At 46.0% G+C, this 23,979-nt stretch overlaps 1 protein-coding gene across 8 annotated transcripts in view; it reads left to right on the plus strand.

Moving 5' to 3' along the window:
• EEF2K (eukaryotic elongation factor 2 kinase) overlaps window positions 1–23,979 on the plus strand; it is a 199,976-nt gene that overhangs the window by 146,944 nt on the left and 29,053 nt on the right. For all 8 annotated transcript variants that reach the window (XM_069210301.1, XM_069210302.1, XM_069210299.1 and 5 more), the window contains 2 exons: window positions 5,856–5,990; window positions 6,843–7,031. In XM_069210301.1, the coding sequence (XP_069066402.1) occupies window positions 5,856–5,990; window positions 6,843–7,031 (324 nt within the window). The remainder of the gene's footprint in view (window positions 1–5,855; window positions 5,991–6,842; window positions 7,032–23,979) is intronic.

Raw genomic sequence — 23,979 nt, forward strand, 5'->3', positions numbered from 1 at the left:
CTTTTTGGGATCAAAGTTTTTACCCTTGTACCCAGAATTGTTTTGTGAAGAGGCTCTGGGCCCACCCTCCTGTGCAGGTTTTTGGGGGCCTGTAGAAGACTCTTTACTATTTTTGTTTTTGGCTGTCTCGCCACCCTTCCCCTGGGGAGGTTTTGTGACCCCTTTCTTTTGGTCACCCCCTGTGGACGTTTTGGACACCCTAGTCTTGACCCAGTGGTCCGCCTTCTTTCCCAATTCTTGGGGAGAAATTGGTCCTAGGTCTACCAGATGCTGATGCAGTTTGTCATTGAAACAATTACTTAACAGGTGTTCTTTCACAAATAAATTGTACAGCCCATCATAATTACTTACACCACTGCCTTGAATCCAACCATCTAGTGTTTTTACTGAGTAGTCTACAAAGTCAAACCAGGTCTGGCTCGAGGATTTTTGAGCCCCCCTGAATCTAATCCTATACTCCTCAGTGGAGAATCCAAAGCCCTCAATCAGGGTACCCTTCATGAGGTCATAAGATTCTGCATCTTTTCCAGAGAGTGTGAGGAGTCTATCCCTACACTTTCCTGTGAACATTTCCCAAAGGAGAGCACCCCAGTGAGATTTGTTCACTTTTCTGGTTACACAAGCCCTCTCAAAAGCTGTGAACCATTTGGTGATGTCATCACCATCTTCATATTTAGTTACAATCCCTTTAGGGATTTTCAACATGTCAGGAGAATCTCTGACCCTATTTATGTTGCTGCCACCATTGATGGGTCCTAGGCCCATCTCTTGTCTTTCCCTTTCTATGGCTAGGATCTGTCTTTCCAAAGCCAATCTTTTGGCCATCCTGGCTAACTGGATGTCCTCTTCACTGGAGTTATCCTCAGTGATTTCAGAGAGGTTGGTCCCTCCTGTGAGGGAACCAGCATCTCTGACTATGATTTGTGGAGTCAGGGCTTGAGAGGCCCTGTCCTCCCTAGATAGGACTGGTGGGGGGGAATCACCCTCCAAGTCACTATAATCATCCTCTGTGTTGCCATCCTCCTTGGGGTTGGCTCTTTCAAACTCTGCCAACAGCTCCTGGAGCTGTAGTTTGGAAGGTCTGGAGCCCATTGCTATTTTCTTTAGTTTACAGAGTGACCTTAGCTCTCTCATCTGTAGATGGAGGTAAGGTGTGGTGTCGAGTTCCACCACATTCACATCTGTATTCGACATTATGCTTCTAAAAGTTGGAATACTTTTTAAGAAACTAAAACTAGTTCTAGGATCTAATGCAAACTTTTACCAAACTTTTAAACTCTAAAAGGAAATGCTAACAGGGACTAACACAAGGCCCTAGCAGGACTTTTAAGAATTTAGAAAAATATTTCAAAATGCAAAAATCAATTTCTAATGACAATTTTTGGAATTTGTCGTGTGATCAGGTATTGGCTGAGTAGTCCAGCAAATGCAAAGTCTTGTACCCCACCGCTGATCCACCAATGTAGGAAGTTGGCTCTGTATGTGCTATTTCAAAGTAAGGAATAGCATGCACAGAGTCCAAGGGTTCCCCTTAGAGGTAAGATAGTGGCAAAAAGAGATAATACTAATGCTCTATTTTGTGGTAGTGTGGTCGAGCAGTAGGCTTATCCAAGGAGTAGTGTTAAGCATTTGTTGTACATACACACAGGCAATAAATGAGGAACACACACTCAGAGACAAATCCAGCCAATAGGTTTTGTTATAGAAAAATATATTTTCTTAGTTTATTTTAAGAACCACAGGTTCAAATTCTACATGTAATATCTCATTTGAAAGGTATTGCAGGTAAGTACTTTAGGAACTTTGAATCATTACATTAGCATGTATACTTTTCACATAAAACACAATAAGCTGTTTTAAAAGTGGACACTTAGTGCAATTTTCACAGTTCCTGGGGGAGGTAAAGTAATGTTAGTTTTAACAGGTAAGTAAGTCACTTACAGGTTTCAGTTTTGGGTCCAAGGTAGCCCACCGTTGGGGGTTCAGAGCAACCCCAAAGTTATCACACCAGCAGCTCAGGGCCGGTCAGGTGCAAAGGTCAAAGAGGTGCCCAAACCACATAGGCTTCAATGGAGAGAAGGGGGTGCCCCGGTTCCAGTCTGCCAGCAGGTAAGTACCCGCGTCTTCGGAGGGCAGACCAGGGGGGTTTTGTAGGGCACCGGGGGGGACACAAGTTCACACCAAAAGTACACCCTCCGCAGCACTGGGGCGGCCGGGTGCAGTGTAGAAACAAGCGTTGGGTTTTCAATGTAAATCAATGAGAGACCAAGGGATCTCTTCAGCGTTGCATGCAGGCAAGGGGGGGGCTCCTCGGGGTAGCCACCACCTGGACAAGGGAGAGGGCTTCCTGGGGGTCACTCCTGCACAGGAGTTCCGTTCCTTTAGGTGCTGGGGGCTGCGGGTGCAGGGTTTTTTCCAGCCGTCGGGAAATGGAGTTCAGGCAGTCGCGGTCAGGGGGAGCCTTGGGATTCCCTCTGCAGGCGTCGCTGTGGGGGCTCAGGGGGACAACTTTGGTTACTCACAGTCTCTGAGTCGCCGGAGGGTCCTCCCTGAGGTGTTGGTTCTCCACCAGTCGAGTCGGGGTCGCCGGGTGCAGTGTTGCAAGTCTCACGCTTCTTGCGGGGAGTTGCAGGGGTCTTTAAATCTGCTCCTTGAAACAAAGTTGCAGTTCTTTTGGAGCAGTGCCGCTGTCCTCTGGAGTTTCTTGTCTTTCTTGAAGCAGGGCAGTCCTCAGAGGATTCAGAGGTCGCTGGTCCCTTGGAAAGCGTCGCTGGAGCAGGTTTCTTTGGAAGGCAGGAGACAGGCCGGTAAGTCTGGGGCCAAAGCAGTTGGTGTCTTCTGTTCTTCCTCTGCAGGGGTTTTTCAGCTCAGCAGTCTTCTTCTTCTTGTAGTTTCAGGAATCTAAATTCTTAGGTTCAGGGGAGCCCTTAAATACTAAATTTAAGGGCGTGTTTAGGTCTGGGGGGTTAGTAGCCAATGGCTACTAGCCCTGAGGGTGGGTACACCCTCTTTGTGCCTCCTCCCAAGGGGAGGGGGTCACATCCCTAATCCTATTGGGGAATCCTCCATCTGCAAGATGGAGGATTTCTAAAAGTTAGTCACTTCAGCTCAGGACACCTTAGGGGCTGTCCTGACTGGCCAGTGACTCCTCCTTGTTATTCTCATTATTTTCTCCGGCCTTGCCGCCAAAAGTGGGGGCCGTGGCCGGAGGGGGCGGGCAACTCCACTAGCTGGAGTGTCCTGCGGTGCTGGCACAAAGGGGTGAGCCTTTGAGGCTCACCGCCAGGTGTGACCCTGCCTGGGGGAGGTGTTAGCATCTCCACCCAGTGCAGGCTTTGTTACTGGCCTCAGAGTGACAAAGGCACTCTCCCCATGGGGCCAGCAACATGTCTCGGTTGTGGCAGGCTGCTGGAACCAGTCAGCCTACACAGATAGTCGGTTAAGGTTTCAGGGGGCACCTCTAAGGTGCCCTCTGGGGTGTATTTTACAATAAAATGGACACTGGCGTCAGTGTGCATTTATTGTGCTGAGAAGTTTGATACCAAACTTCCCAGTTTTCAGTGTAGCCATTATGGTGCTGTGGAGTTCGTGTGAAACAGACTCCCAGACCATATACTCTTATGGCTACCCTGCACTTACAATGTCTAAGGTTTTGTTTAGACACTGTAGGGGCACAGTGCTCATGCACTGGTGCCCTCACCTATGGTATAGTGCACCCTGCCTTAGGGCTGTAAGGCCTGCTAGAGGGGTGACTTATCTATACCTGCATAGGCAGTGAGAGGCTGGCATGGCACCCTGAGGGGAGTGCCATGTCGACTTACTCATTTTGTTCTCACCAGCACACACAAGCTGGCAAGCAGGGTGTCTGTGCTGAGTGAGGGGTCTCCAGGGTGGCATAAGACATGCTGCAGCCCTTAGAGACCTTCCTTGGCATCAGGGCCCTTGGTACCAGGGGTACCACTTACAAGGGACTTATTTGGATGCCAGGGTGTGCCAATTGTGGAATCAAAAGTACAGGTTAGGGAAAGAACACTGGTGCTGGGGCCTGGTTAGCAGGCCTCAGCACACTTTCAATTCAAAACATAGCATCAGCAAAGGCAAAAAGTCAGGGGGTAACCATGCCAAGGAGGCATTTCCTTACAAGGAGTCACTCGATCTTGTGACTCGAAAAGATTATTTGAACAAAAACAAATTGTAACACTCCGGATCAACACCAAATGACAGACTTATGCAAAGCATGTGAATCTACAGCACTACATGCCATGGACAGATGTCTACTGGCTAAGTAACATTTTCCTTTAAGGTGTATTATTACTTTTCCCAATCCCAACTCCTGTTGTTTGCTTACGTTCATAAAACATGATGGTTTATGGGTCGTTTTCTCAAATAAGAACGCTTTCTGTATTATATGGAACTAATTTTACATGTGAAATATGAGTAGGGAAAATGGATTGGGATTGTTTCTAAGTACACACAAAGCTCGGGCTAGGTGAGTGTTCCCAACATTACTAGGGGTTACCCCTCTCCTTCCCATAGGGAACTACCATTTTCCTACCCCATTTCTACACATATGGGTAATAGAGCATAAATTGTGCTATGTCATCAGACATTCCAGTGTCTTACATAGAATTCAAGGATGAAAAGATGTCCATTTCCTGATGTTATGAATAAGAAATGTGTCTTCTAAATTCAACGTGTTCTGAGCATATCAAATAGCATGGGATATAGTTTTGAAACTCAGACGGTGTTTCAAAGGCCCGCCTTGTACATTCAGTGCTGTGCCTTCTGTAGGTTCCGAAAGTACTCCCCTTCACTAGGAACTTCTTGAGACCTTGCATTTCACTTGTGCGAACTCGGACATTTCCAAGTTGCTTTCCGTTTAAAAACTGCCCGACCTAGATATAGATATAGTGCAAAATGTTTCGTAAGCAAGTGTTGGAGCATTAGCATCCTAAGTAACAAGCTTCATAATTTCATTATTTTTCATGGTGTCGAAGCCCCATTGAACTTATTGTTCCTATAACAAAAAAAATAGTGTTTGTATAATTTCAACAAAATGTCACAATTTTTTTTTATTTTTATTAAATTGTGCTACATGGGCAGTTCTAGCAATACACACACTTTATTGCCTCGCTGTAATTTCATTTTGGAAGATGAGTAGAGGATATTAATGCATAGCAAGTAAACGTGGGAAAAACATCCCGGGTAATATTGCTAAATTGGGCATGATAGGACAATATCAGTATAGTCAGCGTTAGTCATATTTTAAATTAAATGTATAAACACACGCTGGAATACATAAGAGACCCCAACCAAAAAACTGTTTAAAAAAATCCCAATCTACATTCTAAAGCATGGATTTTGGAGACATGGACCGAGAGAGGAATATTTTTAAACGTTGAAATTAATATTCAGTACTGGTTTTCAGTTGTTTCTTTACATGGAAAGTGCAAGCAGGCGCATCTGTGTTCGCCTTTGATGAGCCCCGTTTTAGTTTGCTGTTGTTAGTCACTGACGATTAAACACTTTGGATGTTTGAGACCCTTTAGTTAAACACACCCAATACATGCATGAACAGAACTGCAAGCACAGGGTGTTTTTTGAAAGGCGAATGCAGTTTATGGGATTGTGACAAATAATGACAAAGTGTTTCAGGACATCATTTTGTTTCTAGTGGTAGGGAAGGGAATGCTTGTGTGTGTTTTAATGAATGTGTAGTGGGTGGCTTCTCAGTTTTAAGTTTACAAACCTTCCAGTTCCTGTTGGCTGCTTCAGTATTTAACTGTGAAAAAAATGTGTTCACATTCTAGTGTTTTTCATTTTAAGAAAAATTGTTTCTTTGGTGCCCCTCATAGATCTCGGTGGAAAAATGGGATCACTATCATGATTCCCGGGTTCACATCCACAGACCTTCGTGTGTTGCAGTTGAGGTGCAGAGGCTCAACGGCTTGGAACTCGAAAAGAAAATTGGCAAATCCATTCTAGGAAAGGTATTGGCTGCAAAAAACAATTTGTTCGTTCATGTATTCCTTCATTCATTTTCTTTGTTACTTGCACTCTGATATCGTCTTATTTATCAACGAAGGTAACCTCTAAATGGCCCAACTCTCAAAGAGATTTGTGCATCTGAGTGAAAAGTAGATACATGAAGACAGGCGTTTATGAGAGACCAATATCTTTTCCCTGATTCACGAAATCTGGAGTGCTGAGACTCACACATAACATTGTTCTAGTATGGTGGATTTCTGTAGTCACAAACTTTGCGCAGGCAGTTTTCAACTCTGGAAAGGGTTGTAAATTTTTTGCAGCCAAAGAGGCAGCAATAAATCCCTTTTCAGGTTGTGAATGGGGATACAATGCCTGAAAAATTGGCAAAGGTGTACGGAAATGGTTTCCTCATAGCGAATATTATTATCCTATTGGAGAAACTAAAAGAATGTACAAGGTGAAAGCGTTACATTTGCGAATGCAGAAATGTACAGGCGTATATTTATCTGTGCATAAATAGATACAGATGTGACTGCTTCTAGTAAACTGACGGTCATGCTACTCAGGGGTACTCCTGGAAACATTTGAGAATACTCACTAAAAGTTGTAAATTTACTTTTAAAGTAGCCATATGTGAATATATTCTCAACTTTTCAAATGGCACTTTCCTAACTCTATCTCTAAAGGAAAGCCTTCCTATAAATATAAGTATTTTATTGGTGAACAACTGCATGGGCTCTGGATGATGTATGCTAGGTATTTGAAAAACGGGAAAGTGTCTGTTTCTTTTTGCTAAACTTTGTTTGTGCTGTCGTTCAATATTGCATCTTTTAACAGTTTGAACTGCCTTGCAGGTTCACCTCGCCATGGTTCGTTACCATGAAGCAGGACGCTTCTGTGAGAAGGATGGAGAATGGGACCAGACATCAGCTATTTTTCACTTGGAGCATGCTGCCCACTGTGGAGAGTTGGAGGCGATAGTTGGACTAGGACTCATGTACTCACAGCTGCCACACCATATTCTGACTGAAGTCACAGTGCCGGTAAAGCATACTGCATAGAAAAGGAAGCCGCCTTCCTCCAGGCTGATTGAGCAAATAGGGAAGGCCATAGTAACTCTACGTTCAAAAACTTTGTCAAGAAACATGGTGCAGTCTTAACTTAAGTCCATTCAAAGAATTTGTCTTAAGGTTGAGGCTACAATCGTTTGAAACTATCATTTTTTCACAAGGGTTCATAGTCCTAAAATAAGCCAAAATTTCGGGCGATCCTCTTTTGTGTTTGTTTTGCATCCGCAAAATATTTTATGTGCATTCAAATCAGCCCTCAACCTAAAACCAAGTTTTGCATTTTAAATAATTGTTACATTATTAAAATTAAATGTAGCAAGACAAGTTCTTAATGGTGAACCCGAATACTTGTGCCAAATGAATACCAATTTTATATTATCATTTGTACACTGGGTGTTGAAAGCTCTCTAAAGCATTTTAACAAAACACTGTAAATTTGCCCTATCAGTAGGGGTCCGACAGGCCCAAAATTATGATAAAAACAAAATACATTTTAGAGATCAACATCTGAAAGGGACCCGTGGTTTTCTAAGTAAAATATTATTAAAAAAGCCAGATTGACTTCTTAAACCAGTTTTACTGATACTTGCAAAATATACTTTTAGTGAAAATGTTACATTAATTCATGTTGAAATGATCATATATTAACCATGAATCGGCCCTCACAGGAAGATTACATTTTTCTTACAGATGGCATGAAATATGTCTTACGCGAAAAAAGCAGTTATAATAAGAATATATATGTATATATTACCGACTGGCGATTGCCAGTAGATATAGTTAAGACCGTGTTTCCATAGGAAAAGTGTTTTTGACTTGCCTGTATCTTTGGCACCGTTTGATGAATCTTCACAAAATGTTCCCCAAAAAAGTGTTGCAGTGATTCTTGTTGTACATGGAAAGGGTGATCCATCAAGCAGGAGTCGAGAAAAAGAGGGCAAAAAAAATTGCGTTTCCCACGTTAATTTCCATAGGATTCTCTAGACACGACTACAGGCCGAACCACTGGACGGAATTAATTTGTGAATAAAGATGAGCTCATGCAGGGAAATGCACAGCTGGCTCTCCAGAGCAAAAAACATTTTTTTTGTAATAATTCTTTTGTCGTGAGTTCGCGAGATTTGCAAAGTCGCACCAAAAAAATGAAGAAAAAATAAACACAGGCTCCCGCTCTAGTTTTTTTTTTAATAGGCCCCTAGGTAGGCCAGGTCCTGGGGGGCATTAAAAATTGTGTGTGGTCAGGTGTCCATACTTTCGGGGACCATTACCTCCCCAGAGCTTTTTTTTTTATAGGCGTCCTGGGGACCGCCACCTCTCCAGGGCTTTCATTTTTATCTATGTGGGGGGGGAGGGCCTTGGTCCCCTCCCCCCGCTGCACTGGAGATCCCCACCTCCCCAGGGCTTTAGTTTATAAATATGCAGGGGGAGCTCACAGCATCCCCCCCAACCCCCCCCCATAACACCCCTACATACCCCTATCCCCTGGCTGCCCTGGGGACTGCCACCTCCCCAAGGCTTTCTTTTAAAATATGCAGGGGGACACATAGCCTCCGCTGCGCTGGGGGCCGCCACCTCTCCAGGGCTTCATATTAAATACTTGCAGGGGCCTGTGGCTCCCCCGCGACCAGGGACCACCACCTGGGGCTTCTCATTAAATACATGCGGGGGGTCCCGGGGCAAAGTGTAAAAAAACAAAACAGAAAGCTGGTCCCTTTGGTACCCACAAGCCTCGGGGACCACCACCCCCGGGCTATTCTCATTGGAGGGGGACCGTGTGGCCCCTTTCATGGAGCCACAGATGGTCCTGGGGACCACCCCCTCCACCCAGGGCTGCCTCCTGCTATGTCCCAGGGATTCCCACCCCAGGGACATGGTGCCCTAAGGTAACTATGACTCGCACCTTTGCCATGCACAGCTAATTACTCTACATATTATATCATTGATGACATATTCTATGCCAACATTCATACTCATCTCACTGTTTAAGTCATTTTCCCCTAGTTTTGTTTTTTCACTCACACTCATGACTTTTGTTATAGATTTATTCTGGACTCAAAAGTTATCTGTGCACACGGGTGATGCTCAAATGTGCAAATGGTATATTTTATTTGTGAAGATTTAAGTTTGTGATTTAGAAATTTTGAATCCTCAACCGTAAAAGGATTTACTCCCACTTGCAATTACTCCAGTATGTTGGATTTTGTCCGATTAAACCAGCCCTCATTGAAGGAGGTTGTGGACGATAACAGGGCTTGGACACCTGTGAAAGGTGGGACACATCTTCTGTCTTCCAAGTTTGTAGGTATACAGATAGTTTTCACCTCTGAAAAAATTCTTGTCAAATACATGTAAATGTTTTAAGGCAGCGGAATGGAGGTAACACTCCCAAAATTGCTGGGGTATAAGAGAAGGGGGGTTGTACAAAATGAAAAATGTATTCCTGGCATGTATAGCTGCAGATACACATGAATTGAATTGAATTAACTTTATTTAGATTAAAAATATAATCATAAAAGCATAGTCACATAAAAAAGAAAAGAACATGCTAAGTACTATTAAAACCATGCCATGGGAAACCACACAAAAATAACACACCGAAGCTAATTAAAAAAACACTTCATAAAAACCATTCTACATCAGAAGAACTATCAAATGGGTAACTTACTAAAAAGAGTGCATCATTTCATTACTAAGCACAAAAAATATAACGGTGGAACATTATACTAGAGGCCATAATTCATCACTTTTTTGCAAAACAGGGCACTTTTCAGAAAAGAGGAAACCGCCCCAGCCACAGTGTGGTCATTTAACAGCTGGAGAAAAAGAAATGCGGGTCTAAATTGTATGAAGCCCTTCGCTTTAAGGTTTGGATTTAAAAATCTCCTCCTGGGGGGTTCACAGTGCCTGCAAAACAGGACGAAATGCTCAAGAGTCTGGAGTGAGGCACCATTGCAAGGGTAAGATTTGATAGAGGACAGGTCATATTGCCCTGGGGGGAAGGAAAGATTGACCCTAATGATGCCCAACCTAAATCTGGTAAGAAACGATCTCTTCTATGGATTTCTGACAAGGGAGAGATACGCCTCTGGATCAGCTATGATTTTCAGGAGTAAAAGATGTCTTGAAGATGGGTTACCTAGAGCTAGTATCTATCTACGTTCTTTGACCTGCTGGAGGTATTGCTCTATGACTAACCTTCTATCACTCCCAGTTATCTGCTGTGGGCCATGGTACAATTCCGGGCGCCCAGTCTGGGAAGCAATCCCTTTAATATAATTTAACCATGGGATTTTGTGACCTTGCTCACAGCTAAGGCAGTCCTCAATGATCTCTCTATTGAAAGCAGAATGCTCACTGCTCCAGACATTAATCCATAAGCGCAACAGAGCAATTTTCGCAATGTCTTCTGCTTAGTCTAGATCCAGCTCATCGTGTACGAAGAAGCTAGAGCTTGAGGGACTCAGGCCCAGAAGCCTTCTACAAAATCGATTTTCTTCCTGTTGTTTGGACTGACAATTTTTATATCCCCAGATAGCCGCCCCATATAAGAGAACTGGCAAACATTTCAGCTTATAAATCTGGAGTAGTAAAAATGGTTTGCTCCCCACCATACAAAAGAATCTAAACGACGACCCACAAGCTTGGTTAAAACTATAACATCGATTAGCAATACAGGGAGTCCACGTACAATGCTGATCAAAGGTAACCCCCCAGGTAGGGAAATGAGGCAACCTTGCTGACCACCTGCCCCTTAATCGTGATTGGTCTAAGTATAGAGGCACGCTGCCTACACAAACCATATACTGTGTCTTCGCAATGTTGCGATCAAGCTTCAGTTCCCCCATGAATTAAAAAAACAAAGAATCTTTTTATTAGAAATACAAACAAGACAACTGTGTAATGCAGTCTTTGCCATCATGTTGGTCTTAATACAGTGAAGCTTCACCAGTGCCCTCCCTCAACCTTCTCCCTTTCCCTTTTCCCAGTCTATTCCCCGCTCTATTACAGTGAGTTGTATTCCGTTGGTTCCTCCTCTGTCGTTACTGTACACAGCCCTCCCCTGTGGGAGTTCCATTTCCAGCCGACCTTGTGCATAATTTTAGAGCAACCCTTGCCCTCATAAATCACTTTCTCTGTCAACATACACCAATCTAGGCCATGTTTCCAAGCTTTCACCTGGGGTGGATCGGGGCCCTCCATGCCCGTGCGATATTACGCTTTACCCCTATTAAGCCTATCCTCATCTAAATGTGATCCATACTAGCTAGGTCCAATTCTGGCTCGATGTTATTTCCACATACTGCGTTTAGACAGGATACTACTGCCAGCCAGAATCTCTATATCTTTGGACAATCCCATAGTATATGGTAAAATGTCCCTCCCTGGCCACAATTTCGGGAACACAAAGGTGAGGCCTACCTCCCCATCATAGCCAGTGTTGTGCAGGCATAATACCTCCTATGTAGTACTCTCAGTTGCACTAGTCGGAACCTTGTTCATATCCCTACCCCCCTAGGAGATGCTAAGGCCTCTTGTCATTGGTCCCCATCCAACTCCCCCACGTCTTGCCCTCAGCGTGTTTTCAGTTCTGTACATGTATCTGGTAGGTTATTGAGTATCTTTCGAAATGTGAGAGATGTTGCCTTTTTGGGTAAATGTTCGAGCAGCAATCTATCTTCTAACGGGCACCTCTCTGGGTAATCCCTTATTGAGTGCGTGTCTGATTTGGAGGTAGCGATGCATCTCTGCTGTGGCTAGCTAGTATTCCACCTGGAGATATGTGAAGGGAAGAACGCCCCCCTCCACCCACAGGTCCCGGACTTTTGTGAGGCCGATGAGATCCAATTTCTGAAAGCCCCGTTGTGTTGCCAGTGTGCCCAGTGCTGCAGTTTCCCACAAGGGGGTGTTCTGTGCAATGACGTTGTGCCATCCCAGCACCTTTAGCGTCTCATGCCAGAGGGCTAAGGTAAACGTTGTTGGAACTGGGAATGTCTGTGCTCCAAGTCCACCATACAGAGCCCTGAGGGTTCCTCCTGGTTGCGTTGCTTCCCTATCATACGGTATGCAGGCTCTGACTGCCGAGAAGGCCCACTGATTAATAATCGGGTGTTGCGCTGCTCGATAATAGTTGCGCACATCTGGGAGGGCTATCCCCCGTCAAACCAACTTCTAGTGAGTTTGGCTACTGCTATTCGGGCCGGCCCCCCATCCCACAGGAGTGTGCGTATTTCCTGGTCAATGGCTCGAAAATATGAAGCTGGGATCAGATATGGGGTGTTGTGAAGTATGTATAGGAACCGGAGCAGGGCCATCATTTTAAACAAAACTGCCCTTCCCAGAAGTGACATTGGCAGGGATCTCCATCGTTCAACATCCCCTCTAAGCCGTCGCAGCAGGGGTTCCAAGTTCTGGGTATAGAAGCCAGTGGCCGTTCCCATTATAGTGACACCCAGGTATCAAAACCCTTCTGTGGCGATCCGGGTGTCACAGCCAGTCTGTTTGACATGGGGCCGGGACATACAATAAATAAATCACTGACTTGTCCCAGTTAATAGTGTAGCCTGAGTATTTAAGGAAGAGCGTAAGTATGCGCATCACCCTGTCCAGGGAGGAATTTGGCTCCGAAATATAGAGCAGGATATCGTCGGCGTATAGTGATATCCTATCTTCCCATCCCTCTGACCATCGCAAGCCTCTGATCAACGGATCACCACGTATCCACTCTGCCAGTGGCTCCAGTGCCATTGCAAAGATCAAGGGGGGATAGTGGGCATTGCCTGTTGTGTGCCTCATCGAAGGCTAAAGATTGGGGATGTGCATTGGTTAAGGACCATCTGCTCCAGGGGCTCAGTGTACAGGAGACGTACCCAGGCTATAAAGTTTGGTCCAGACCCAAATTTTCATAAGACTTCAAAGAGATATACCCAATCTATGGTATCGAAGGCCATCCTCGCATCAAGCGAGAACACTGGTGCTGCTGCTCTTATTCTGTGTGTCCTACCTAAGACCCCATGTAGGTGTCGCAGGTTCAAGGCAATACTACGACCCGGCATGAAGCCTTCCGCATTCAGGAGTGAAATAGGCCTATATGAGGTACATTGCTCAGGCGGTTCCCCTCTTTGGTTATCACCACTATGCTAGCGATCCGCTGATGCTTGGGCAAAAGACCCTTGTCCCTGCTTTCACGATACATCGCCAGTAGATGTGCCGTAGTGGTAGATGCAGTTAGTTTATGTAATACCATGGCTATCCCATTAGGTTCCACGGGTTTCCCCGAGGCCAGGTCTCTTTTTGCCTGCAATATTTTGTCCTGTGTTATGTCATGCTCTAACAGTTCCTTATTTTGGCTGCTGAGAGTCAGCAAATTGATATCTGCAAGCAATTCCCAGATGTCACTAGCTGGGGCCAATATGGTTTTGGAGTACAAGGCAGTGTAGTATTCAGCAAATATCTTCGCTATCTCTGGTCCCTCACGCACCTGAGTTCCAGCCTGAGTTTCAATTTCAGGGACCCATCTACTGTTCCTCTCTTTTCTCTCCAACCAAGCAACTTACCCGCCCTATCTCCCACCTCATATAGCCTGCGGTGCATGGCATCGTGGTGTGTGTGGGCTGATTCCATCATCGTGTCTCTATATTCTTTTTGTTTTAGCGCCAGCTGGTGTGTTCTCTCTACGTGGCCAGTATCTCCCAGTCCCGCCTCTAGTTCTCTAATTTCTCTTTCCAGTGCCTCTGAACATGCATTTACATCTTTCTTATGCCCTACTATCGCAGAGACCCCTTCCCCTTTATAACCGCCTTGTAAGCCTCCCATAATGTCGGTGAAGAGTCGACAGACCCTTCATTTTCTTTGAAGTAGTTTTGAGCTGCCCTGGTCAAATATGAGCAGATCTGCGGGTCCTGGTGGAGCCGGACGGCCATATAGTGCCCAGATTGGTGAGTGGTCTGATAATCCTCATGCTAAGTGCCTGATTTCTTTATAGTAGCCGATCTGATGGGGAAAGGTAAGAATGTAGTCAATGCTTTAACAGCTTCCATGGACCCCTGAAAGAAACGTGTATTGTCATTCCCATGGGTGGCGTGTGCGCCACACATCAGTTAACCCCAGGGCTATCATAAAGTCTGCCAGTGAGTGGCGAGGTCGGGCCACTTGCCGTTGTGGCCATCTATCTTGTAACTCAGTGTGTCCCATTGAAATCTCCTCCCATAAGGAGGTCGCCATCGGGCAGCTGTAAGAGCAGGGTAATAAGTTCCCCATATGCTTTCGCTTGTAAGCGTGGTGGAATGTACACCAAGATAATGTTCAGCGTAGTTTCACCCCAAGTCCCAGTAAGCGCTGCATATCTACTGTATCTGTCTACCCACGTGTCTTTAATCATAAAGGGCCAGGACTTACGCAGTAGAATGCCCACTCCTCGTGAGTTTGAAGTATATCCTGCATGTGCTATCATTCTAAATCCCCCTCGGGCCAAGGCACGACATGTATTTCCATTTAAATGCATCTCCTGCAGGAGAACAATACCTGGGGCATGCCGTTTTAAGTACTGCAGCACAATGCCTTTCTTTATCTTATCCCCCAGCCCATTTACATTCCGGGAGAGCAGCTTAGTATCAACAGTTCTCAGTGCTATTGTCCCAAGCTAAAGTTAACATGTGCCCTGTTATCACTGGGTAAGCTAGGGGGCACTCGTGCTGCAGGTCGGGATGTATTAGCCCCAACGCACTGAGTCTTAGTGGCATCCAACTTTTGCTTGCTGTACAAAACACTTGTCCTAACAATTTACTAACCATTGAACCAAAATATACACCCCTCCCTGCATGTTGAGTCTAAAACTACCCACCTCCCCAACTCTGCAGTGTGCCTATTGCCCATTCCCAACATGGTAAAGTTTGCGTTTGGGGTCGGTGCCGCCTGAAAGGTACCTCCCCCGGATTGCACCGATATCTGCAAAAGTTTGCTACCGTATTGTAGTTGTTATCGTTATTAATGGTAGTGCCTTTTTCTTTAGGCCCCGTTTTAGGGCAGTCCGGTCCTGCGTCACAGTGCTCTCCAACAGTGACCAACTCGAGGTGTCGGCGGAATGCAGGCACCTCCCACCCCCTATTCATGTTGATCCCGGGTATGTAATTACCCCAGTCGTCTCTCCTTTGGTCATATAGTCTATTAAATAGTTGTCCGTTAGACGGGTCAGTTATTCATTGGTTGGTGCAAAATTTTGGTCTTCCCGGGAGCCGTCCCTGGGCCTCCGCCTTATGTCTTCTCCTTGCTGGCTCTTTCATCGTGATCCAGCTCTTCTCTTCGGTTTCCCCGCTGTTCACCAGCCCTCGATCCACGCCCAGGCATCCGTTGGATTCTCAAAGAACCACGTTTTCCCCTCCGTGACTATTCTTAATTGGGAGGGAAAGATCATGGAGTATTTAATTTCTCGATCTCTTAGCACCTTTTTAACCTCTAGAAAATCCCACCTCTGTCTTTGCACCTGGAGTGTAAAGTCTGGGAAAAAAGTAATCCTTGCATTGTCATATAGGACGGGGGGAGCAGCTCTTGCCGTTTGCAGGATCAAGTCTCTATCCCTGTAGTTAGAGTCGGGCGGTAATGGGGCAGGCTGGTGCTCCAGGACGGGGTGGCCGTCCGGGCACCTGGTGGGCCCGCTCCACGGAGGAAAATTTGGATAGCCCCTTAGGTTGTAGTTCCTTAAGGATGAGGTCCTCTAGAAAGATATCCACCGCAGGCCCCTCAGACCTCTCCGGTACGCCTACAATTCGTATATTATTTCTCTTGATCTACCTTCATAGTACTCCAATCTGGCCTGCATGGTGGTGGTGCGAACCTGCAGTTCATTAACTTGAATCTTTAAGCTGGCATTATCTTCTCTAAGAGCGTATGTGGAATCCTCGAACTCCTGCACCTGTGAACCCATATTACGTAGGTCTGCTCACAGGATGCCCACCTCCATTGTTACCAGGTCAATTTGTGACTCTAGGGATGTACAGACTCCTTTTACGGCCTCCGTTACATCGAGAAGTTTGGGAGACTCCCCCTCCGTCACTGTGTGAGTCTGAGATGCCATTCTCCGCTCCGTTCGTCCTTCTGCATCTGCTGGTCATTTTGGTATGGTATATTTGTCAAGTTTGGTTTGTTGCCCTGCCTTTCCTCCACGCCCCTCTGTCATCTTGATCCCTGGCCAGGTCGTATTGTGTGGCCAAGATGTTGTTTCTTGTCCCAGGGCTGCCGTTCAATAGTCGCTGCCGCCTGCCCAAGAGGTATAGCTAGCCCCTTAGCGGCCTGTCTGTTTTCCCTCTAGGCATCCCTCCGTTGCGGGGCCCGCTCCCCGTCCCGGGCGAGTTGTGATTTTTCTGTGCGGCTCGGTCTGAAGTGTCCAGCCAGGGGGAGGGGCAGAACCTCTCGGGCTCCAGCTCGTGCCCTGATGTCTTCAAGCCTTCTCTTCTTGTTGGCTACTGCCTCCGCGCCCGGCTCACTCGCCGGTCCTTCAGGGGCCTCCTTCGTCACCGTGGGCCCCCTGCCCCAGCATTCGCACACTCCCTTGCCTGTCTGCCCGATGGCGGGTTGTGCCCTTTTGGTCTCCTTCCCTGGAGGAGATCGCTGATGTCCGCCCTCGGGATCCTGTCTCTCCGCCGCTCTCCCGGGGGGCTCTGGGATCTCTCTGCTCCCAGCCAGAACGGGCACGCTCTGCCACAGGCACCTCCGAATCGTTTCGTGCTTGCACTGCAGCCTTACCTTCTCACTGCATTCACGGCCCTTGTCAGCCTCTCCGGCCGCCTCCGTGACTCCCTCTTCTCACCACTCGCCGCGGCGGCCTTCGTTGTTTCTGCGGTCACTCGCCCGCTCTCAGGGCCGCTCGCCGTCGTCTCTGCACTCCGCACTCCCCTGCATCGGAACCTCTGTTGCAGGGGCTACCGCTGCTCCTCCTATACTGGTGCCTGTAGGTCGCCCGGGTCTCCACCCCAGTCTCGTCTTTTTCACCGTGTGTGGGGGGGGGGGAGCGACCGCTACCCCTCCACTGAACAGGCTGATGCCCAGGCCTAGATCTCCACTGCACTAGACCGCAATTTCTCCGTACTTGCCTCACGGAGCGCCAGTGTTAATCAGACTCACGTCGGGCCCCAAATTCATTTTTATGTCACTGCATGGTTCATGGCAGGTGTGTTACCGGATGATTAAATGGATATTTTATCGATGGAACAAACCAGGGACACAGAGCCTTGCTAGTTTGCCGCCATCTTGGATGGCGGTTGGCCACACCCCCCAGTTCCCCCATGAATTGAACAAAAAGGTCCACCAAGCCCTTAAGGCCATTAGATGTGTGCAAGAGTAACACTGCATCATCAGCATACAATAACAAGGGGATCATGGTGGACTTTACCCTCGGTGGCCAAAAAGGGGTTCAGCCCATTAATATAGAGCAGAAATAGTATTGGTGCCAGAACACACCCTTGCCTGACCAATCTTGATAAACTGAAGGATTCATAGTACTCATCCTCAGGTTCGAATCTATCTGAGGTGTTGACCCCAGTGTGAAGGGCTCTAAGGAAAGTAACTAGAGGTTGTAGCAAACCCAGGTTCTCTAGGATACTCCAAAAGGAAGCGGTTTACTCTATCAAACGCATAGCTCAAGTCCATAAAGGCAAGGTAGATCACTCCCTTCCTCGCCACTACATATTTACCCACCAGCAGAATTAAGTTCAGGCACTGCTTCATAGCCCTTCTGCCCTCTCTGAACCCATACTGGGCTGAGCAGAGGACATTAGCAGCCCGGGCCCAATCCTCTATGAGGCTTAGAATAATGCGTCCTACGATCTTAACAGTTGAATCGAGTAAAGAGTTTGGGCGATAGCAACCTGCGTCCTGCCTACATCCCTTTTTAAAGACTGGGACTATGACCGCTGACTTCCAAGGGCTCGGGATTTCAGTTTGGGCAGCGGCGTTCTAAACAGTAGTCAAAAGTGGAGTCCAAAAACAAGTATTCCCCTTATTGAGGTCCATAGGGACCCCATCCGGCACTGGGGCTTTGTTAGAAGGAATACCCGTAATGGCCAGCTGGACCTCCTCCTCTATTGCAAAATCAATGCCCAATAGAAATTTAATGCAGCCCCGGCCGTGAAGACGTCAGGGTCCAGCGAGTACACCTTAAAATGCGCCACCCACTTTGTGAGCGGGAATGCTAATCGCTACCCTATCAAGAGAGACTTGATAGGCTGACAATACTCCAAAAGCCCCTCGCATACCCCAAGTGACAGGTACTCAGTAACCCCTCCCACATTTCTTCCTTACGGGCTTGCTTTCGATTTTCCACTGCTACTTTGTAGGCAGCCCTGGCTGACTTAACAAGTTGTTTGATGCTGGACTTCATCTTGAGGGCATTATGCAATTGCTTACTTGCCAGTCTACAGATTTAGTCAAACCACCCTGCTACCAGAGCTCTAAGGGGCCCAGCCAAGATCTGAAAATCGGTGAGAACCACCACAGCTGGGGCTTTGTAAGATAGCAAGGAATCTAAAATCATAGTCAGGCTTGTCTTAATCAGATTCTCTTGCAGCTTGGGTTTCGGGACTTTATACCAACTGATCCTTCATCCCTAGTCTTTTGGGAGCAAGCCTGTCATGCTGATGGTTCTAGTTGGGGGAGCACTAGTTTGCAAACCCATCTTTACTTCAAATGCGTTGTGATCGCTGTGCAGAGACTTGTGTACCCCCTTCCCCTACCATTAAAAAAGTGGCAGAGGAAATTAGAAGTCTATAATCAATAACAATCATGTTTCTCAACCTACGAAGGTGGGCTGGCTACTGATAGAATCTCTGCCAACTCCATAAGAATGCAGAGGCCAGCCTGCCCAAGCATATTGATGAACAGCCTTCCTCGGGCATCAGGACCCTCATGGACCGTGGCAAAGGCCCCTGGTAAAAAAAGAATCAACAAAGGTAGAGGTGGCTCCCTCATCAACACCATCATCTTCCTTGGTACAGGTGCTAACGGTCACTTTAGAGCTGAAACCCCACTGGGCGTTGAAACCTACCTCTAAGCCAAAACAATCTTTTGCGCCCAGTCGACCGTCCTTAGCGGACTCTGGAGAGCATAGCCTACCCATTCTGCAGCATCCCCAAGAGGAGTTTGGCATTCAGGAGAAAAGACTGTTTATTCACCAGCAAATGGGCAACATTTCTGCTAAGCCTCTGCTAAAGGTGCAGGAAAATTTTCCTCGCAAAAAGAAGCTTACTTTTGACGAACAGCTTGCTCTGTAGCCCCATCACCTCTCAGGCTGAAGAAACATCACAACAGGAGCACTAGTCCTCTACCCTCGCGCCTCCTTGTCCCACCTCCTCCTCCACTGCCTCCATAATCTCTTCCTCCTCCACAACCACCACGTAGGCCACCTTTGCCAGAGGGTTCTCCACACTCCTCCTGTGGGGCGAGTAGTCCTCTACATCCTCTGGCCTTATGGCCCTGAGGCATAGGATGATCCCTGGCATGATTATGATGAAGTTCCCTCAGGTACCACTAATCCAGACTTGGCCCCGGCAAAGCCCCCTTCATCCCCTGAATGTCACCACTTCTTACCAAGAGATTGTTCACAGGACGACCACCTCTCACAAGGTAGATCTCACACTATTCCAGAGGAGCATGACTTTCTAATATAAACTCTTTCCACTATTCGGCATTCTATTCAATATCTGCCCATGCTCAGGGGCATTTTAAAGACCACCCAGGATACCTTTAAGGAACCTGTGAAAGCCACAATGTTCACTCTGAGGGTGGACAAAAAGTACACTGAATCTGATGGACTCTGGGATGCAGTAGATGACAATTCGGAAAACATAATGTATCTTGCATTATGATCCATGCAGTTTAATAATGTAAAAGACAGAGTGGGTTTGTTTTGTGCGTTTCTCCCAGTGTGTGGTAACTTATTGTTGTTTTATTATGTTTGTACTGTAATTAGTTGGTGTTTTTAAACAAGGTTGGACAGTTTACCAACTGATGTGCTCAGTGACTAAAAATCTTGTTATTTTCCTCCAGAAAAATCGTATGTAATCTGTTTTTATGGTATTAAAATTCCTTAGCCCGACATTTTCTGTGGTACCAAAACTTGAGTTTTTGGGTGAAGTAAGGTTTGGAATAAATGGCAGGGGTGTGTGAATATTGTTAATTGTGTGAGAATTAAAAATGAACGTTCACGGGGAACTTCTTGACTTGACAGTTACTTTCCAGGTATAACAGGGCCCAGTGGGATTAGAAGATGGGACTTGATCCAATACTTCCTAGACCCATAGAGACAGGGGGCACAAGAGTTAGTCGCAGAGGGTCAGCCTATTTCCAACAACACCATCAGGTGTGCCCTGGATACGACTGACATCGCCATCAGAGGTATTAATTTGAGCATCCTTATTCACTGTCATTCATGGCTCTGTGTCTCCAATATTAAGTCGGAAGTACAGCAGCATCTGATCAATATGCCCTTTGATGGGAAACACCATTTTGGGCCTCGGGTTCATCAGATGCTAGAGAAAATCAAGAAGGGCACAGACAGGGTTAGGGTGTTGGGGGCTGTAGTCCCTGTCGCCACATGGGTCCTTTCGTAGGTCCGAGTTTTGAGGTGGAGCCAAAGTCACCTCTCCAGAGGATTCCACCTCCTATCATAGGCAACACAGGCTTCGGCAACCTCCTGAGGTTACTCAGGGTGTGCTTATAGAGGAATCAATTCCAAAGGCAGAGGGAGTATGGCAAAGGACGCTGTGTCCACCAAGCAGTGACCCGCTCTCTCCCTCCCCCCCTGTACATACAACACCTTTTGGGGGGCACCTGTAGGTGTTCCTTGTACATTGTCAAACCATCACCTCAGAGCAGGGTTGCTGCCTGGAACTCACTGCTATACCACTGTTAACGCGTCCTTCTATGTTAATTTATTACACATTAGGACTCGTTTTAGGCCAATGAATCTTGTGACCCAGTGAAGAGACACCGTAGGATGAGATAACTGATCAGTATGTCAAGCAATATATCAATAATGTCATCAATATTTACCACCACAATGCACTTTACTTTGGATAAAGACATTAATCAAATTGTCTGCGCAACCATGACCTTTCAGTCATGAATAACCACTCCTTTGATAGAATTTTATGAATGTTATTCCCTATTGATTACAATCTACGAGCAAAAGAGTTAATCTTAATACCAAAAAACATAAGAGCATAGTCACGATATGGCAACTGTGATATGATTTCATTAATGCAAGAATCACAAACATAAGAACATAGCACGGCGTGAACATAGATTAGAATGCAGCAAATGTCATATACGTCTCAGTTCAGCATAGCGTAATGTCAGTCATTTGTCTATGTGCGTCAGTCAAAGTGAACTCCTATCCTAACCACAGATTAGCATCAGCATGTTGGACTTCATGCAAAACAATTTAGAACACCAATTTGGAAAACATCTAGCTATGGTCTCTAACAAAACGAGCAGTTGGTACCTAGAAAGGAAAAGCAAACAATTTGCATTGTCATAATTACCCTCCAAGGATTTGGTCAGTGTACAGGATCAGTCTTCGTCTTCAGGACAGCAGTCAAACGACATCAGTCTAAACTCAGCTAAAGGACAGGGGACACTTCCCTCATAAGGAGGAGAAGTGTAAGAATGGGCAGTCTATGGATGAGGATGGTTTTAATAAGTCACAAAGTCACCAAACAGAGTGACAGAGCTTCTGGATAAAATCAATAGCATTCCCTACCTAGTTCTCTCGACTCTTCTGTGACATGGGTTTTTATCCCTTTTTTGTAATACCTTCCCCCAAAATTCTATTGGATATTTGCTATACCCCACTATCTTTAACCTATCAAATTATATATTAGGTAATCCCTATTGTCACCCCATGATAATTCATAACACTTTGATTGGTCTTCAGAATTGACGTCTTCGGAGGTGGCACATCCGGAGGTTACTTCACCGTTTGGCACGTTTTCTCGGGTCATGTGTTCCTTTGTCCATGGTTTAAACGTCCTTGTACATTACATTAATCTACATTTGTTTCAATTTTGTACATAAAACTTATACTAAAGCAGCAAGCATGCGGATGAGAACAGAATTGTATTGTTACAATCATCTTCCAAGTTGAAGAAAAGAACATTTGCAGGGTCATGGCCCTTTGCGAGTCAGCACACTGAAAAACAGAAAAATGCTTTTAATATGAGAGCCAGGCAGCTAAAATCCACAGCTCACGCTAACTTAAGCCCTATAACGTTTTTAATATAAATGCAATATTGTAATCGTTAATATAACTCAAATAACCATAGCATTAATAATTCTATCTATTAGTTTGCGTGTACATTGGTTGCCACACATTATAGTCATAATTCAAACGCACGTTTAAGCAAAATCACTATTATTGTCGTTTCCTATGCAACATCGTCACACATTAATATAGATATTCTACTCTAATATAGGTTATATAAATCTACACTCTCTCACCACCAGTGATTCAACCACAGAACATCAACACTTTCTACAAGAGGAAGTACATGCACTCCTACTAAAAGAGGCCATAGAGCCTGTGCTGCCACACCACTACGGCAAAGGAATGTACTCCCTGTACTTTCTTTTCCCAAGAAAAATTGATTTCTCAGGCCCATATTCGACATCAGGCACCTCAACAGGTACATATTGTATGATCACTTCTACATGGTTGCACTAGATGAAGTTGTCCCTCTTTTACTGCAAGGCGACGTCATGATGGCTCTCGACCTGAAGGATGCCTATTTCCACATTTCAAACCACCCATCATAACACTGCTTTTATAGGTTTGTGATAAGTGGTTGGTACTTCCAGTTCAAAGTTCTGCCCTTCGGGGTAACTGCAACCCCAGGGTTTTTACAAAATGCCTTTTAGTGCTACCCGCTCATCTCCCGAGAAGCAGTGTCCACATCTTTCTGTAGCTCGACAATTGGCTGTTGAGCACAAGTAGACAGCAGTGCTTGACTCACAGCCAGATCACCATAGGTCTTCTACACAATCTACGCTTCACTATCAGTGGGGCCAAGTCCCACCTCCAACACCTTCAAATAGAGCCCATAAGGACAATTCTCAATTCCATCACAGGGAAAGGCTATGCCACCCCACACGGGTTCAAGCCTTCCAGCTTCTGCTGCCTCTTTTTCAGAAAAATCACCTCCTACAAGTCAGGACAGTAATGTGCCTCTTCCGCATGATCGCTTTCTGCATCACCACCGTTCCCCACACTCAGTTCCATATGCATCCATTTCAGGAATTTCCTGCAGCACAGTGGTCACTAGCGGATGGTCTCTGGGAAGAGTGTTGATGTGGGCCAGAACCCATCACTCTTCAGTGATGGAACAGCAGTAACCTGTTGTAGGGCAGGCCCTTTCTAGACCCAGTTCCGCAAGTGACCATCAACATTGGACGCTTCCTTCACGAGCTGGGTGGTGCACTTGCACATCATGACCATTCAGGCCTGTGGACTCCTCTTTAGCAGAGCTTTCACATCAATTACCTAGAGTTGCTGGCAGTCCGATTAGCTCTCAAGGCTTTCTTCTGACATGTACATTACGAAATGTTGCTCAAAACAGACAACATGACTGCCATGTACTACTTTCGGAAACAAGTAGGCAAGCATTCTCTTCAGCTTTGGCATTAGTGCAGAGCATTTGGCGTTGGGCAGTCCCAACACAGAATACATCTGCCAAAAGAGTACCTTCCGGGAGTGGACAATAACTTTGCAGACCTGCTCAGCAGAATGCAGCAACAAGTCCAAGAGGGCGAACTTCACCCCCAATTCTGGCTCCCATCATGCTTCCAAATTTGGGAGTTCCCAACGTAGATCTATTCACAAGGGCCCAAGCTTTCCACACCCACAGTCCATAGATGATGCAGTATAGATGAACTCATC

Source organism: Pleurodeles waltl, chromosome 10 (assembly GCF_031143425.1).
Source record: "Pleurodeles waltl isolate 20211129_DDA chromosome 10, aPleWal1.hap1.20221129, whole genome shotgun sequence".
Taxonomy (NCBI): Eukaryota; Metazoa; Chordata; class Amphibia; order Caudata; family Salamandridae; genus Pleurodeles; species Pleurodeles waltl.